The 19,312-nt window shown below is 49.9% G+C and overlaps 1 protein-coding gene across 1 annotated transcript in view; it reads right to left on the bottom strand.

Moving 5' to 3' along the window:
• CLPTM1L (CLPTM1 like) overlaps positions 1–19,312 on the bottom strand; it is a 1,937,019-nt gene that overhangs the window by 541,279 nt on the left and 1,376,428 nt on the right. The window contains exon 14 of the mRNA XM_078687677.1: positions 2,085–2,140. Within this exon, the coding sequence (XP_078543803.1) occupies positions 2,085–2,140 (56 nt within the window). The remainder of the gene's footprint in view (positions 1–2,084; positions 2,141–19,312) is intronic.

Genomic DNA, 19,312 nt, shown 5'->3' with positions numbered 1-19,312 from the left:
TCCATTTCTATGTCTTATGAGGTGGTACATGTTGCTTACCTTGCAAGTGAGTGGGTAATCAACTTGATGGTCTCAGGACTGAATGCAAAAGGGTCGCCATGATCAAAATCTGTCAAGCTGCTGCAAGGGGATACTCACAAATGATCCTCCGATACCTCCAGGTGTCCTATAGATATGCTTTGCTTTCACACTGTGTTAAGTTAGCATAAGCTTATTAGAAGTTTAAACGGCATTTTACCTTTCTGCTGCTTCTGCACACAGCACATATTGTTATTAGAGCTTTGAGCCTAGTAGAATATTTTGCTTCACACGAGAATAATATGTTTTGCTAGTGTATCAGCTTTGCTTGGTAAGCTATGTCTGAACAGTGAGTGCCGAGGCCTTCAAGGTTATTTCAACACAGTGGTTGTTGTGAGGTCTGATCTGCGCACGTTCTAGACATAACACATATGCAGCTGCGGCCAACTCTGGCTTTAGGCGCGTTTAACAATGCACTGCGCAGAGCATGCACACACACTTGATGAATATTCGCATGCAGAGAGCTGGTGGAAGATGATGTGATCCCTTTCCACTAAGATCAGAGGTATGGGGCCGCCCTTCTAAACCCCAAGGAGCCCTTCTTTAGATATAATATAATATACTAGCAAGGAAGGGGTAAGACTTAGGTGCCATTTAGCCTTCTTCCCTTTAGCATTTTAACATGCTTTCTCCCTTTGTATTTTATGGACTAGTAACTATGCTGATAACCTTGTTGCTTATAATATGTTTGCTTGTATTAGCTAAGATACTGCGCTTGAGAACACGGCATTAGAAATAAACATTTCAAACTTGCACGTGTCTTCATTTACTCCTCGTTCTGGATTGATATGTTGGTATAACGAAAGAGTGTTCATGTGTTCCACGTTACCTGAGGTGTTCTAAGTCCATGTTCTGGGTTGTCTAAATCATTGGGGGTATGGAAGCAATGAGACACTGATTGCTAGTCTGGTAGGGGATTTTGGATACTGAGGTGAGTTTTGGTACACCCTAATTCACTGAGGTTCTAGGTCTCTATGCACAGTTCTGTGTATGAGCAGAATCCCTGCGACACAGGCTGAATGTGGTAACTACTTCATTGGCTACTTAGGGGTAGCCGTGTTGTAGATGGTTTCGCCTGCTGAGGTTTGACTTTGTTGTTCTCTTGTTGGTTTTCTTTTTAGAATGTATTAAACTTTATGTGTGGCAATCTCTGATGATAGTTTGTGTTCTTAAGGGACACTTGAATAATATACTAACTGAGACTAAGATGAGGACGGGAGACTGAGCAAAGTAGTAAAAAGTGGTAATTCTCAATTACCTATAGATAATCTTCATTGAGCCATGTCCTACTCTTCCTTGAGGCCCTCATTCAATGCACCTGTCATTGTGGGATGGTTGCCACTTCTGATTCACTTCACACACCTTGCTATGACAAAATGTTGTGTAGAGAGTGGAGTCTAGTAAATAAGATGGGGAGGGTTTAAAAACAAAACAATATTTGGGTATTTAATAAGAAGTACCCGTCTCCAATGGTGGCCCACCCTGACTAACTGAAGAGTGTGATCAGGAAGATTTCGACACAGTATAATGAAGATAAGTAAATTGGGCAACCTTGGCATTTTATTTTGAAAACAAATTACAACTTATGCCAAAGCAGTTTTCAGCCCCATTTTTAGGAGGAAGCCTATCTATCAATATTGCAATAGGGGGTAAAGAAGAGAATAGTTACAGGAAATTATTACAGGCTCAAATGTAGCACAAAGTAATACACAAACATTCATTGGCATCTGCATAAGAATGCTAGTTGCAGAAGTAGCAAAAACTTCCTTAAGAGTCAAGGTAACCCACTAAAGATCAAATATTCTTACATATCCGGGCTTTTCTAACATGTCAGGAGAGTGAAATCTGTATCTGAATCAGAGGCTGCATATGTATGTGGTTTACCACCACTACTGATTTAGTAAATAGACATGTTACTGATGTTTACACATTACATATTACAATATAAATGAAACATTAATGAGAAAATATAACTAATATAACCAATACAATCCTTGGTGTCCTACCTTGAAATTTACAAACAGCTGTGGTAGCATAAACAAGAATCCAAAGGCGTAAACTCCTGAAGAAAGAGAAGGCATGTTAAAGCTCATGAAGTGAAGCAAACAGCACATTTCTTCTATGGGGAGACATTAGTTATAATTTATATTTATGAATTAAAATGCCTATGTATAGATAGAAAGCGATACAGTGATGACGGTTAAATCAGTGCATAACTGAGTACATTGGCATCATAAATGATTACATATTGCTATTCCATCAGATAAACTCATTACATTATGAAAATTCAAGTGAAACATCTGAAGTAGCTGCGATCCACTCAGGCCAGATATCTTTAGGACTAGCAGAATGTACAATAAAAATGCAGTATGTTTCCACTAATTCAGTGTGGAAAAGGAAACAAGAGTCATGTCAAATGTAGGAAGGTGGATATCTGACTATATGGTTACCCCAACTTTTTGCCTAGTGTTTTGCTGGTTTTCGACTTAGTTGTCCTGGGATCCTGCTATTCAGGGCCACGGGCTATCTGCTCTCTCTATAAAATAGACTCCATGTACTTTAGGAACATACCAAATTGGATATTGGGTCACCTTTGTGAGCCCCTGTATAGCGTACCTTAGGTACCCAGGGCATAGGTGCATCCAAGGCCTACCAGGGGCTGCAGCATGTATTATGCCACCCCTGGCTGGCCATCCAAACAGACACCACAGGCTGATCACTCAGCTTGGGTAAGGTGGTGTAATCACCCCTTACTTAGATATAGTATACCTATATCTACCAATACTATATAGACACATAGGCACCTAGGCACCTATAAGTCACTCCTATGGTAGGCCTCGACAATCCTGGAGGCAGAGTGCTTGGTTTTATGTGAGAGGGTGCCCTAGCATAAGCTGAGCCCCTCTGCAGCTTTCGGAACCATCTCCTTATAGCTGCTCTATGATATAGCCATACCATATACTCTGAAGTGCATTATAATCCTCGCGGTTAATGCGAACTTTGGTTTAGCTTTATCAAAACATGTCGTGTAAGGTGTCAAACACTTTTGGAATACTACCCCCCGCCAATTCTGGCGGCGGGGTAGCATTCCACCCTTCTAGAGGGAAAATACATTTACTGCTTTACCCGGTTAAAGTTAAACAGAGCCTCAGCATCACAAAATGGATGCTGCTGCCACAGACACGAGTCTGACCTCCTGCTGCTGGGGGAAAACTCCAGCAAGGGAGGCCTGGACAATAGGTTTCCTGTCGAGGGAGGTGCCAGCACCTCCCCAGACAGCCTGTAGTGTATTGGGGCAGGGTGGGTTGAATGGAAAGATGCTTTTCCAGACACTGCCTGGGACACACAAGGTGCTCCATGCATAGCCCGGTTCAAACCAGTTGCTGGGGCACTCTAGCTCCGCTCTGGCATGAAACTGGACAAAGGGAAATGGGTGTAACCACCCCCTTCCTAGGTCCACCCATAGGAGGGACCTAGCAGGTAATCCAGCCCATTTTCTTAGTATAAAGATAGGTGCTGTGTCCCCAGGACTTTAGATTATCCTGGAACGAAACTCTGATACGAAACTCTTGGACCTTCGACGTTCTATTTCGACTAGAAGACTGAAGATATCTCCCTTGTTCTCAAGGAGTGACCACCCTGTGCAAACAGGCACCACCAGTAACTTGGCGGTCTACTTTGTCGATGCTCCCGACGGAACCCGAAGACTCAGTGAATCAGGAACTGGACTCTCAGACTTCTCTGACTTCGACCCACATCCACAGCAAAGCTGAGACCCGTGGCGGACACAAGAGACGTGGGACCGGACACCCTGGACATCCTGCATTTTGCTAACTGCATCGACTCCTGAGGTAACTCGCAGTTGTGCATTGGTGTACGAGAAGCCCCAGACCCGAGCGCCATTTGCACTGAAGCTCAACCCTCCACGAGTGCCGCGTGTGGCCCGTTCTTGCATTTCAGCTCAACGCGTCTTCCTGGTTGCTAGCCAGCTGGCTAGTGAGCCCCCTGAAGAAAAACCTTTGAAACCAAACTGCTTGCCTGGTTGTTCCAGGCTTGCTCCAGCTTCCCTGCAAAGGAGAAGCTCCCCAGACCTTGCTGGTCTGACCTGAAGCCCATCTTCACTTCCTGCGTGGATTGCGTTTGCCAAGGCTTGTTGGGTCCAGTCCGGATACCGACACCGCAGTCAACTAGATCCTTCGTGGGACAGCTCATGGTTGTCGTCGACACCTCCTGGTCTTCATGGCTGCAGAGACAAGCTTCACCTCTTCACCTGAGATCATCACGACATCGCCTGGTTCCTTCCTGGTCACTGGCTAGTGACCCAGACTCTGTCCCCTCTGCTTTCAGGTTCTTCATTTCTTCGATCGACCCGACACTCTTCCTCTGGCCGCCTGCAGCACTTCTTTTGCAGATCTCCAGTGCAAGCATCGACGAAACCCAACACCAAAAGGCACCTATGCACCGGCTTCCCTGGGTGAGGTAACACGAGTACTCCTGTGCTCCCATGGGTCTTGACTCTCGAAGTGTCCTAGTCTAAAGGGGTTTTGTCGTAGTCCATCCGGAAGTGCCCTAAAACAGTAACTTTGTAACGTCTTCGTTCTCCATTATAACTCAAGGGTAACTCGCAACTGTGTTTAGACACTGCAAGTGTCTCCCGTGGGTCTCCTACTTCCTAATCTTTGGTTGTTTAGTGTAGCCCCAGCGATTCCCTAGGCCCTAGGCCGATTCACTATTCCTGAAGTGGTTCTTATACCACTTACTTAGTATATGGTTTGTGAGGCCCCTAGGGCATAACTGTATTTGTGCAACTTATCGTATGCTAATTGAGTAACTTGTAACGTATTTCGATCTCTGACCTCATAAAGAGTGCAGAGGGGTTGTGTTAGAAATAAATACATATATATTTGATATATACCTTGTGTGGTGTCCTTTCATTTGGTATTCAAGGGATTATAATTGGTAAAACAGCTTGCTTCACATGCTCTCTGAAGTCTTAGCCTATGGCTGCTGGTCCATGATACCACTAGGAGAGCTTGTCTATAAGGTTGACTTTACAACCACCATCAATAAGGGTCGTTTAGACTGGTGCAAGGTGCTCACTAGAATAGTGTACAATTAGAAACAATGTCCTGATTGGTTATAATGTATAGGCAGTTACTTGTGCATGCATACAGCATTACTCAGAAAGGAAAGAAGGAGAATCCAGATTCATTTGGAGCAAGATAGTTAATCATCTTTATATCACATAAGTAATGGTCGAAAAGTTATACAGTTAAGTACAGCACTGCATAAATGAATTGAAGACAACCACAAAAAACTTGGTGCTTGAGAGTGATAGTGATGAAGGTGGCGACGCAAGTGAAAGGTGAACAGCAAAAACGGCGCACTGTGTTGAAGTGCAAATTATTTACAGTGGGTGGCTCGAGGGTAAGTGACAACGTGATATCACAGTACATAAGATTTTTCAATTGTTTGTTGAGCCACAGGAAAGGAGTACGCCTATGAATGCGCAGTTAGGTCGTCGGCGTTTCGATCCGTGTAAGTGTGGATCGTCATCAGGACTGGGTTGTCTAAGTTGGAGCGTGCTGTAAACAATGGGGAGAGAGAGGGGTCAGGAAGGGAGCGCGGTGGGAGTGGGAATTAATTTGGTTCAGTTTGGTTATCTAGGTACCTTGTTCTAATTCCGTGCATATAGCGGGCCCATATTTAATTGCAGTGTCCCATACGTCAGGCAGGGTCGCCTAGAATAGTGGACATCATATGCCAGGCTAACTTCTCACATCATAGCAATATGTGGATTGTCTATCAGAGAGCTAACATTTTCTCCCAATTTGTGACCTTTCCAAACAAAAGTGCTTGCAACAAATCCTTAGGATGACACTAAGCAACAAAATCCCAGCATGTCACACGTTACTGTTTGAACCCCAGAATTTGTTAATCGGAAGGAAGGCGTAGGCTCAATTAAACAAGCATTTGCAATGCAATAGGTCTCGCATTTACGCAAGTGTGAGCTATTGAAATTGCAAATGACAATGCCTTTTATTTTTGGTTTCATTTTATTTAAAACATAAATAAAAAGCATTGTCATTTACAATGCCAATCGCTTAAACTCTCGTAAATGCGAGACCTATTGCATTGCAAATGCTTCTTTCCTTATGTTCTTACTAGTGAATGAAAGGTGGTGAGAATTGTGCCTTAAAATGCGGAGATTTTGAGGAAAAGAGGAGAAAAATGTGAAAAGAAAGTGCGGTTCTTTTCCCACTTCCTCCTATTTAAGGGTGGCTGAAGTTGTTTAGTTATAGTGTGAGAACAGATTTTTAATCCGCCACCTCTGAGGTGGTGGTTTTATGTTCAAAGAATATAGCCAAAAGGGCTAGTTTCGAAAAGTGTGTGTTTGGCTGGAAAAGTGGCTTAAAACTATTTGAAAATATATCAATAACGCTTTACTTCAGTAAATAGTGGAACAATGGGAACACATATTATAGAAGAATGCCTCCCTAGCCCAAGCCCTACCTTGCTACCATTTCTTCTGTTTTATATGTAACCCTTGCCTGTTATTTGTGCACGCTTGGGGAAGGCCCCAACACTCTGCAGCAGGCACGCTGACTCACTAAGCTACCACACCCGCACATTATCGATGGTGAAATGGAAACAAACTGAAAGACGTAACTAGGATCGCTGTGGCTCCTTCAAACTATCAAAGGAGATTAGAGCTCAATCTAGCAAGCGCATGAACCCCGTGGGCTATCTCACCAGTATTACAACCAGATTTTCTCGGTGCTCAGACCTCTGCAGGGGGTGCTGCAAGCCTAAAAGCTATTTTAGAATACAATATTTCTATGTGGGTAATTAAGTACCTAAAGCACAAAAAATATTTGCCAATGGATTGGATCAATAGGTTGAAACAACTGCCACTGAAACCTGCAGTAACTTGCAGTTCTTTAAGAACTCCTTTAATAACCGCCATTGACGTCAGAGCCAACGTGCAGTAAAGCAGAGCTTCTAGCTTTTCACCTTTGTTTTACTAATTAAAAACAGCCAAATAACAATACATACCCATCATGAATGTCGTTGATAGCACCCTTCTGTTAGAAAGGCGAACCCGGGGGAGGCAGAAGGTGTCTGACTGACCACCCCTAGGTCTACCCCTCCTTCAGAGAAGGGACCGAGCGATGTCGAGAGGTCTCCGACGGGAGGGCCCTCTCCTAGAATCGTACAGCAGAGTAACCACACCACTACAAATATACACCACACGTAGATAGAGTTTTCAATCTTTATGTGGCAATAAGTATCGTTTCAATATATACAGCAGATCCAGAGATCTGGAAAGTCTCGTGGCAAGGGGCAAGGTAGCGGGACAGTCTTATAGATGGTCGGTTGCAAGGGGACCCTACGCACAGCTCTCAATCCTCGAGCTGGGGGGTTCCGGAAGGTTGGGCCGCGGCAGCGCCAGCAGGCTCCAAGATGGTTCAGCGAGTGTGGACCGCGGCAGCGCCAGCAGGTTCCAAGATGGTTCGGTGAATGTGGACCGCGGCAGCGCCAGCAGGTTCCAAGATGGGTCAGCGAGTGTGGACCGCGGCAGCGCCAGCAGGCTCCAAGGTGGTTACAGCAAAGATGGACCGCGCCAGCAGGCTCCAAGGTGGTTACAGCAAAGATGGACCGCGGCAGCGCCAGCAGGCTCCAAGGTGGTTACAGCAAAGATGGACCGCGGCAGCGCCAGCAGGCTCCAAGGTGGTTACAGCAAAGATGGACCGCGGCAGCGCCAGCAGGCTCCAAGATGGTTACAGCAAAGATGGACCGCGGCAGCGCCAGCAGGCTCCAGGTAGAGCAGCAAGGGGAGTTCGTCTCAGGGTCAGCCGCGACAGCGTCAGCAGGGCTTCTCGACTCCGGGATACAACTGCCGTCCTACTCCGGGGCTGGCCCAGATATAGGTCTGGAGTCCTTTGATGTCCGGACCCTCTCGCCTGGGGGTCAGAGGGGCCGGGGTGATGGTGTCCAGACACCCAGCAGGGGGCTGGGGCCAGCGCTCAGGGAGGCTGGAGGCCGATCGAAACCAGGCATCCGGGGACGGTTGGAGAGCCATCGAAATTCCCCTCTCCTTGTCTCTGGTTGAGTGGCCACTCTACCACCCGGAGGCTCTTGGTGCCTCGATGGCGGGCTCGCTGGGGCCGTGGCTGGCCCGGGACCACGTGTCTGTGACGTGATGGGCCCAAGATGGCGTCGGGCCTGGAATGAGGGTCCGGTGTGGGCGCCGGAACGGTAATGCTGGGGCGGCCCGAGTGTGCCGTGTCAGTGTTTGTGGGCCGCCGGGTGGCGGATCTGGTGGTTTGGAGGGCGTGCAGAGGTGTGCCCGAGGCCGACCCGGGCTGGATGGAGGGCCGATGTCGTCCGGGGCCGTCATGCGGGAGGGGTAGGACCACGCCACGAGGCCGGGTCCAACACGCGTCCCCCCCAGCTGAAGGCAGGGGAGAGTCACCCATCTTCTTGGGGATTCTCCTCGCCAAGGCGGAAGAATCTGGAGAGGCCGTCAGGGTTGGCGTGGTCGTTGCCAGGGCGATGCTCCACGGTGAAGTTCATCCCTTGGAGGGAGATGGACCAACGTAGCAACTTCGGGTTCTCGCACCGCATCTGCATCAACCACCGCAGGGGCCGGTGGTCGGTCTGTACTCGGAAGTGTGTGCCGAAGAGGTAGGGCCGGAGCTTCTTTAGGGCCCATACGACGGCGAATGCTTCCCTCTCTATGGTGCTCCATCGTTGTTCTCGGGCCAGCAGGCGCCGGCTGATGAAGGCCACAGGAAGGTCAACTCCGTCAGAGTTCATTTGGGACAGTACGGCCCCAATGCCGTGTTCCGAGGCGTCAGTTTGGACGATGAACTCTCGGCTGTAGTCGGGGGCCTGGAGCACCGGGGCGGTGCACATGGCAGTCTTTAGTGTCTCAAAGGCTACTTGGCACTCGGGGGTCCAGTGCACCTTCGGGGGTAGTCTCTTGGAGGTTAGTTCTGTGAGGGGCCCCACAATGCTCCCATAGTCCTTTATGAACGGCTGATAGTATCCAGTGAGCCCCAGGAAGGCTCGGACGGCGGTCTGGGTGACGGGGGGCTCCCAGGCCTGGATGGCGTCGATCTTGGGTTGAAGGGGAGCCACTTGGCCGCTCCCCACTTGGTGTCCCAGATAGGTCACGGACCCTTGACCGATCTGGCACTTGCTGGCTTATATTGTTAGTCCGGCCCGTTGGAGGGCCGTCAGGACCTTCCAGAGGTGGGTCAGGTGCTCGTCCCAACAGAGGCTGTACACCGCAATATCATCCAGATAGGCGGCACTGAACTCTTCCAGCCCTGCCAGCACCCGATTCACTAGTCTCTGGAAGGTGGCCGGAGCATTCTTCATGCCGAAGGGCATCACGTTGAAGTGGAAGTGGCCATCGGGGGTCGAGAAAGCGGATCGTTCTTGTGCCCCTGGCGTGAGGCCGATTTGCCAGTATCCGGCCGTGAGGTCGAAGGTGCTGGGGTACCTGGCGGCTCCCAGGCGATCGATCAGTTCATCCGCTCGGGGAATGGGATGGGCGTCGGTCCTGGTGACTGCATTCAGTCCCCGGTAGTCGACACAGAACCGCAGCTCCGGGGGCACCCCGGGGGCGGCGGCCTTAGGGACCAGGACGACGGGACTGGCCCATGGACTGTCTGAAGGTTCGACTAGCCCTAGGGCTAGCATCTTGGAAACTTCGGCTTGGATGCAGGCCCGGACTCGGTCGGGGACTCGGTAGGCTCGGTGCCGCATGGGCGGACTGTCCCCGGTGTCGACGTCGTGAACACACCACTGGGTGACTCCGGGGGTGAGGGAAAATAAGTTCGCAAATTGACCCAGCAGTTTCTGGCAGTCCTGGCGCTGTTTGGGTGTCAGCGCGGGAGAGAGGGAGACTCCCTCAACGGAGCCATCTTTCTCAGAGGTGCTCAGGAGGTCTGGTAGAGGCTCGGAGTCGTCCTCTGCTCCGTCATCGGTAGCCAACAACAGGCTCAGTTCGGTGCGGACAAAGTGGGGCTTGAGCCGGTTGGCGTGTAGGACCCGGAGGGGGTTCCGGGGGGACTCCATGTCCACTAGGTAGGTGACGGGGCTCTTGCGCTCCACCACTTTGAAGGGCCCCGTCCATCTGTCCTGGAGGGCGCCGGGGTCGACCGGGGCCATGACCCAGACCTGCTGGCCCGGCTCGAATTCAATGGACGAGGCATTTTCATCATACCAGCGCTTCATCTCCTCTTGACTGGCCTTCAGGTTGGTTTCGGCCAGTTCCCGGAACTTCCGAGTCTGGTTGCGGAGAGTAAAGAGGTATCGGAAAACATCGGGCGGAGTATCGGAGGTGGCCAGCTCCCAGCCTTCCTTGACCAGGCTGAGGGGGCCTCGCACCGGGTGTCCATATAATAGTTCAAAGGGGCTGAACCCCAGGGACTTCTGGGGTACCTCCCGGTAGGCGAACAGGAGGCATGGCAGCAGAACGTCCCATTTGCGCCGGAGGGGCTCTTCTAGGCCCTTGATCATTCCTTTCAGGGTCCTATTAAATCGCTCCACTAGTCCATTCCCTTGAGGGTGATACCGGGTGGTGAACTTATACGCGACCCCGCACTGTTGCCACAGGGACCGCATATATTTCGATATAAAGTTTGTGCCCCGATCACTGACGACCTCTCGGGGGAAGCCGACTCTGGAGAAGATCCCCATTAGCGCCCGACCCACTACGGGGGCTGTGATAGTCCGGAGGGGGATAGCTTCTGGGTAGCGGGTGGCATGGTCCACCAGGACGAGGATGAAGCGGTGCCCCTGAGAGGTTGGAGGATCCAGGGGCCCCACGATGTCGATCCCTACTCGCTCGAAGGGAGTGGTCACCACGGGAAACGGTTGGAGTGGGGCCTTGATTTTCCCCCCACTCTTTCCGCTGGCTTGGCAGGTCGGACAGGTTCGGCAGTGGTTGTACACATCGCGGCGCATCTTCGGCCAATAAAAGTGGGTCACCAGGCGGCTGTAGGTTTTGTCCTGCCCCAGGTGCCCGGCGAGGGGCACATCATGTGCCAGGTTTAAGAGAAAGTCTCTGAAGTGGAGGGGGACGACTAGCACTCAGCCGGCCCCCAGCTCGGCGATCTTTTGTTCACTGTACAGGAGGTCCTGGTCCCAATAGACCCAGTGGGACCCCGAGGAGTCTCCTGTGGCTTGCGTGGCGGCTTGTTGTCGGAGTCCTCAAGGGAAGGACAGGTCTTTTGTTCCCGACGGAACTGCTCGTGGGTGAAGCCCCCTTCTTGGCGCCACTGGGCTAGTTCGGGAAGGGGCCCGAGCTCGGGAAGTTCTTCATGGCTGGGGCCCTGCGGCCCCAGTTCGGGTTCGGCCATGGCAGTGGCGGGTGGCGGAGGTGCCGGCCATTCAGGTTCTTCGGGTAGCTTGTCTTCGGTTGGGACGGCGTCCCGGGTGGACATGGATCGGGTCGTTACGCAAACCCATTCAGGAAGGCCTAGCATCCCCAGATGCTCTCTTCGCTCGATCTGTGCCCAGGGGGAACTTTCCAGGTCGTTCCCTAGGAGGCAGTCCACCGGGGCATCGTCTCGGACGGTGACTTTCAGCATGCCGGACACTCCTCCCCACTCGAGGGGGATGCGTGCCATCTGGCACAGGCTCTCGGAGTTGTCCGCTGACCGGACAGGGCACAGAACGTGGGGCAAGATTTGTTCTGGGGTCACCAGATGGCAGCGGACGGCGGTTATGCTGGCCCCCGTGTCACGGAGAGCCTCGGCCCGGCGTCCGTTGATGGTGACCCACTGGCGGTACTTCTGGGTGTTGATCGGAATCTGGTCTCGGGGGATCATGTCTTTGTCGCCCAGGGAGGCGAGGCACATGGCCACGGACTCCCATTCTTCTGGTTCCATAGGGACCTCTTCTTCATCCTTTTCTTCGCTCAGAGCAGCTGCAGTGATTTGTCGACCGGGGGGCCCCGTGGTGCCGGGCCGCTGGTTCATGGGGCAGAGAGGATCATTGGCATAGTGACCCAGCCGCTGGCATCTGTGGCACGTAACGTTGGGGCGTGGCCCCGGAAGGGCTGGATGGGCCCCCCTCGGGCTGGAGGCTGGTGTAGTGGAGGCGGGCGAAGACCCCGGCGGGAGGTCTCGGCCTCGGCTGGTGCCAGACCCGCCGCCTCGCGGCCGGTGGTTCCCCGGGGACCCTCGTCCGTATTCTCCTGTGGTGTTCCGGTGGACGCGGTTGCTCGCCCACCGATCTGCTTCGACCGCTAGCTTCCACGGCTCGGTCAACTTGCTGTCGAGGAGGTGCTGTCGTAGTTCAATGAAGCAGTTGTTGGAGAGGTGCTCCCATAACATCAGGTCGACCAACTGCTGGTAGGTAGTGACCTGACTGCCTTTGACCCACCCCTCGAAGGCTCTGCTAAAAAAGTTCACATATTCTACCCAAGTGGTACCGGGGATTTTTTTACAGTCTCGGAACCTCTGCCGGTACATTTCGGGGGTGAGTCCGTAGCGCGTGAGTAGGGCCGTTTTCATGTGTTCATAGGAGGTTATTTCGGTGTCAGGGAGTTCCAGCAGGGCGTCCCTCCCTTCATTGACGAACTTTCCCCACAGGCCGGCGCCCCAATCCTTCAGGGGCACCCGATGGGCGGTCATGGCCACCTCGTAGGCTTTGAACCATTGCTGGATATCATCGTTCTTGTAGTATTCTTTGACTACATCTTTCGGTAGGTGAACCTTGGTGTCCACGGGAGGGGCCGAGGTCTTGGCCCCGGCCGCGCTATCTTCGTTGATCTTGGCTTTGATTTCTAGTTCTCTCAGGCCTCGTTCGTGTTCATATGCTAGTCGTTTTTCTTCGAGGTCACGTTGTCTCAGTTTCTCTTCTAGATCTCCCTCCAGCCGTAGTTGCTTGAGGGCTATCTTTTTCTCCGCTAGCTGGAGTTCTCCGTCTAGCCGGAGTCGTGCAAGCTCCACTTCATGTAGCCGGTTGCGCTCTCGTTCTCGAGCGTCTTCATAGATGAGGTCCGCGTTTAGTGTTGCGGTTCTTTCCCCCATTGGGGGTGCGCTGGTTTCCTGTTGCCCGTTCGGGCCATTCTCCTCTTGGGGTGGTCTGTCTCGGGTTTCCACCCAGGCTTGTAGGGCCGATTTGAAGTCCTCTTTTGTGCTCAGGCCAGTGGTAGCGATACCGATGTCTTTACAGAATTGTTTTAGTTCTTTGTGGCTGTATTCTTCTATCTTCTCATTCTGGAATTCGGCAGGTAGGTTGGTTCCTTGGGTGGTCATGGTCTCTGTGTGTTTTTCCATCCTAGCGGGTAGATCACTCTCTGTACGATTTTGCGTTGGCTCGGATCGCAGCGCCTGCCACCAATGTTAGAAAGGCAAACCCGGGGGAGGCAGAAGGTGTCTGACTGACCACCCCTAGGTCTACCCCTCCTTCAGAGAAGGGACCGAGCGATGTCGAGAGGTCTCCGACGGGAGGGCCCTCTCCTAGAATAGTACAGCGGAGTAACCACACCACTACAAATATACACCACACGTAGATAGAGTTTTCAATCTTTATCTGGCAATAAGTATCGTTTCAATATATACAGCAGATCCAGAGATCTGGAAAGTCTCGTGGCAAGGGGCAAGGTAGCGGGACAGTCTTATAGATGGTCGGTTGCAAGGGGACCCTACGCACAGCTCTCAATCCTCGAGCTGGGGGGTTCCGGAAGGTTTGGCCGCGGCAGCGCCAGCAGGCTCCAAGATGGTTCAGCGAGTGTGGACCGCGGCAGCCCCAACAGGTTCCAAGATGGTTCGGCGAATGTGGACCGCGGCAGCGCCAGCAGGTTCCAAGATGGGTCAGCGAGTGTGGACCGCGGCAGCGCCAGCAGGCTCCAAGGTGGTTACAGCAAAGATGGACCGCGGCAGCGCCAGCAGGCTCCAAGGTGGTTACAGCAAAGATGGACCGCGGCAGCGCCAGCAGGCTCCAAGGTGGTTACAGCAAAGATGGACCGCGGCAGCGCCAGCAGGCTCCAAGGTGGTTACAGCAAAGATGGACCGTGGCAGCGCCAGCAGGCTCCAAGATGGTTACAGCAAAGACGGACCGCGGCAGCGCCAGCAGGTTCCAGGTAGAGCAGCAAGGGGAGTTCGTCTCAGGGTCAGCCGCGACAGCGTCAGCAGGGCTTCTCGACTCCGGGATACAACTGCCGTCCTACTCCGGGGCTGGCCCAGATATAGGTCTGGAGTCCTTTGATGTCCGGACCCTCTCGTCTGGGGGTCAGAGGGGCAGGGGTGATGGTGTCCAGACACCCAGCAGGGGGGTGGGGCCAGCGCTCAGGGAGGCCGGAGGCTGATCAAAACCAGGCATCCGGGGACGGTTGGAGAGCCATCGAAACTCCCCTCTCCTTGTCTCTGGTTGAGTGGCCATTCTACCACCCGGAGGCTCTTGGTGCCTCGATGGCGGGCTCGCTGGGGCCGTGGCCGCGGCTGGCCCGGGACCACGTGTCTGTGACGTGATGGGCCCAAGATGGCGTCGGGCCTGGAATGAGGGTCCGGCGTGGGCGCCGGAACGGTAATGCTTCTCAGCTATAAGTTCATTCTCAAAAACACGAGGAGCACAGTGAAAATCATGACTTTCAGAGGTGAGTGTGCATATAGCTCATTCATGCAGCGTCGAGATTGGCTTTAGGAAACAAGCGACACAGCTGAATTTAATGAGGCGTGACTGAGGGCTGCTACAGCCAGACAATGGAGCTCTTCACAGAAGGGGACGGGAATGTTTAAAAATGTCTATCTATCTACATATCTTTGTATAGAAGATGCCGAGACCTAAAAGGACATCAATTCAGTTAAATTTCTATGTCCGTGCCTCTCCCGGTTTTTCGTTCTGAAAATCTGGTCACACTAGGTTAGGTGGTAAAAATGTAGCAATAACTGTGCCCTCCATGCCACTAGCTCGGTGCCACTGCACCTGCTGAACTATTGATAGCTAGCCCCGGCCCCCTGGAAAGTTAACGGGACGATACATTCTAAACCCCATTTCACCTTCAACACTCCCTCCCCCGCGCACTGCTGAAAAGTGACACTCGTGTGTCAGCGTTGAGAAACAACTGTCATCCCGGAAAGCAGTTTACACTCCATTTTAAAACTATTGTCCTTCCTACCTCCACAGTACTCCGCTGCTTGTTCCAGGGACCGCACAAAATGGACAAACAAACAGCTGGCTACTGGATTTGCGTCCGTCACCCGAGTGGTACAGTGAAAACAAAATACCCACCACTCCACTGCTGGATATTCAGTCCTGGGCCATCTAACATCAGGAAATGGGGATAACACCACAAGATAAACAAGCAATGCTTGGAAGTAGAAACCAGAGAGACAGGAGATTGGGAACACGCGCGCGCGGCCGGCTCCGATCGCTTTCCTGAGCGTGCGCGTGCCAGTCTCCTGTCTCCTGGGAAGCAGACCCGGCAACTTTAGTATCGCGCCTGCGCGATGCGCATATGGCTTCGCCATATGCATCGCAGGCGCGAAACCTAAAAAGACAGCATTAAATGTAGGCAAGGATGTTCACACTCATCTCGTGTAACTTTCATCTTGATAAACTGCAACGCTGTATAACACACCTGGGTTAAGCATTTAAAGTATACAATTTATGTTTGTTCCAGAGAGGGCAATCTTTAGTTTGTCTATAGACAATTTCACAATGTTTATCGATCATTTAATATACTAAATCAAGTTCCCATCTCTTGCACGAGCAGGAATCTTCCATGGCAGCCAAACAGACATGGGCAGTTAGGTTTTTCTAACCAGCTGTATTGCACAGCCGGGTTGGAGAAACAGCACAGACACCCTGTGCCTGAGCAAACGTTCAACAAGCCTACTTAGGCCAATCCCCACGCTGCTATCAGCATGAATGCAGCACAGGGAGTCTCTGATGCTGTCCCAGTGTCTGCTGGGACCAGGAAGAAGAGGAACAGTGAGGTGTGAGGCAGCCGGCAGCTTCAGGTAATTTTTTTTTATTATTAACACTTCACACACACACCCAACCCCCCCCTCTCCCGGCCTCCCTCTTTCTGCCCGGAACTAGAGTCATCCAGTGTTTGTATTTTCATAGAAATACATGCTTAAATCATTTATGGCTGACTTAGTGAGAGTCCAACATTCACATTACCTCACCGGTAAGGTCAAAACATAATAGAAATACATAAAACAACATTTGCCTTAGTATCCCATTCACCTCATTAGAAAAGGCCCTAGGGTCCAATCAATAAGATCAAAACATACTGAACTCAATTTCCTCAGAAGCCACAATGCCTCAGATATTCAAGTAGCACAAGTGTGTAAAGAGGAAATATAAGAGCAGTATAATTCAATATAAGTAACTTTTTTCTTCTTCAGCATTACATTTTTCATTTATTCCTTAGTTTGAATCAGCTTATCAAGCAGTACTTAATAAAAACCCACATCTGTTACATGTTCAAGCAAAACAATTAAATGTTACTATGACAATTTGAATGTACACGTTCTAGGGAGAAGAGATCCAGTCACCTTAATGGAAAATATATTGAAACACTGCAATATCACTGGATGCTTCTGAATCTAAGACAGTAATATTTCAGAAAACGATGTCGACGTTTCTGAGCTGCTGCTCTGCAGATGTCAGTGGGGGTGGACTCCAGCGTATAATGCTGCCATAGTTCTTATGCTCTTTGTAAAATTAGCGGACACTGAAGTTTGTGGAGGATGACCAGCTTTAAAACAAAAGAAAGTAATAGCCAACATAATCAATCTAGTTATACTTTGTTTGGAGGGTGACTGAAGTTTTCGTAGAGGCTCGAAGGCTGTGAATCGTTGGTTAGATTTCCTGGACGTTTTTATTGTATCAATAAAAAAACTGCAAACATATATGAATATTTAGAGAATGTAAACATCTTTCAGCTAGAGACATCAAAAGATGAACAAAAGACTTCGAGTATTACAGGACATTCAAAGTCTAACAGGACTGTTGGTATACATTTGGAGATCGTTCAATTAATTACTCTGTCAATTTGAAACGTCAGGAACAGTTCTTTTACCTTGAAAGCCTGAATTTCACTCTCTGTTCTGGCTGATGTCAAAGCCAACAACACAGCAATCTTCCAAGCATGTACTTCATATGTATGTTCTATGCAGTGGTTCAAAAGCCCCTTTGAATTTTGGTTAAGTAGAGGGTGAAGCTTCTGAGAGAGCACAAGTTTGAAAAAATGTATAAGTACGCCATATTTACAAGCACGTAGTTAGTTAACATGTACTTTGCACCAGAGTGTTTATATTTAGAAGTGAAATACACCGAGTGTCTTATATTCAGTGGTGAAATGCATAGAATGTTTAAGTAGAGTAACAATAATCATAACTGTGTGAGACTAATGTAGAAATGTTTGTGATGAATATGAAAACCTCACGTTCTCATGTTAAAGGAATAATGTAAGAGTTGAATGTAACTCTAAAACCCAGTATTTTGTGTAGGCCTCATGGCAATTCACAAGCAAATCTAAACGTGCTGCTAAAATAATGTGAGACAAGGTTGACATGGTTCTTTCAAAATGTACTATTGAACTTAGGGTTAAAAGTATATGCTTTATAGATGTGTTATTTTAGAAACGTATGCTAGTTAAGAATGTTTGCTGTTTAAATCAAGTTAACGTTTTAAGAGTGCAGGAACCTGCTGCATGTAAATCAAGTAGGCCAGAGCAGATAATGTCATGTAGTTTAAATCGTCATGTGCTCGTTAGAGGAGAGGTCGTGAGGTGTCCAGTATGGAGCTCTGAGAGTGTTTTATGGCCTAAGATATGGTGAAGTCTGGAATTTGAGGCCCACTGCAGGACGAGCTGTATGCAGGTGCGAGGGTCCTAATCAGCTCGAATGAAAGGGACTTTGTTCAGTGGCGCCTTGCGCAGGCCTGTAGGAGTTTCCAGGAATTTCAGGGGGTATCAGCGCACTGAAGAAGCCGCCTGGGAACCAAGGTCAACTATAACGAGGGTCTTCAAGAGTACCATCATGGAGTTTACCGCGCAAAGATGTACCACGTGAGGGGCGTCCCAAGGGGCGTTTCTATTGGAAATGTGATTTGGTATTAGGGAAAGAGACCCGGGAGGAGAGCAGAGCAGATGATTTTGGGAGCCTAAGGAAGCGGATGGGTAGGCAGATAGGCTGATCAGGAGAGACCCATTATCAGAGAAGAGACAAAGAGAAGTGCGTGATCTTCTTAGGAAATCACCACGGCTGACACCTAGAGGGTAAAGATCTTGTTAAGTAGGGATGTCATTTAGTATAGTGTAGGGACAGACTAACCTTAATTTTCTTTTCTGTAATGACTTTGAGGTTGCAACTTGTATTCATTTTGGCAACGCTCATGTTATTAGAAGTTGTACTTATTATTCTGTTTTTCAGACTCAGACTATTCAAAAAGTTCATGTTCATAGTGATACCGATCTACCTCTTGAATCTCATTTTGAGAAGTTTGTATCTTCAGTTATCTTTGACTTTATATTAAATCTTCAAAACTTAATTTTGGTCAGTGGTCATTTAGAGTGGTGTAAGTTCTTAAATTGATTGTTTACTGCGAGATTACCTTTTACTCAAGACAGGTACCAACGATTCAGTCGACAGGAAATGGGATTTGGTAAGATAATTAGTAACCAGTAATCCCGCGTTAGCAGTTGGTAGCAGAGTGAGGATGGTTATCTTCTTGAGGAAGGTAATCTAGAGAGGTTAGTTTACCCCAAGGCCCGAGACGTCGAGAGACGAGCAGCGGAAGAATCGTGTGCCGAAAGGTGCAGACGGTGCGAGAAAAGCAGCAGTATCGGAGAGTGAGTATAAAAAGGGTCATGCGTGAACAGATTGCGGTGTTTTGTGTTGTATTTGTATTGTAATGTCTTGCGGAGTTGAATGCCTGTAGTGTGAAAGAGAGAAGGTTGTGAGCGCGCGCAACCTGGTAAACTGGTAACCTGGTAAACGGGTGAACTGGTGAAATCTTAAGTTCAGGCCAGAGCTTAAGTGGTTTTGGGTGTATCGAACATCCAGGGTAGTTGTCGACCATAGTACGGAGGTCACGAGGTACCATTGACCGCCGTGGATCCAAGATAGGGGGAGTGTAAGAGTGAGTGTATGAGTAACGGACGCTGGTCGAAAGTTACTGCGTGTGAGTAACCTATCGGAGAAGGCGATTGTCTGGAAGTAAACGGAAAGACATTTCGCCAAGTTAGGGTGACAAC

The sequence above is a fragment of the Lissotriton helveticus genome, chromosome 4_1 (assembly GCF_964261635.1).
Source record: "Lissotriton helveticus chromosome 4_1, aLisHel1.1, whole genome shotgun sequence".
NCBI classification, from domain to species: domain Eukaryota; kingdom Metazoa; phylum Chordata; class Amphibia; order Caudata; family Salamandridae; genus Lissotriton; species Lissotriton helveticus.
This window is presented reverse-complemented; position numbering and strand designations above follow the sequence as displayed.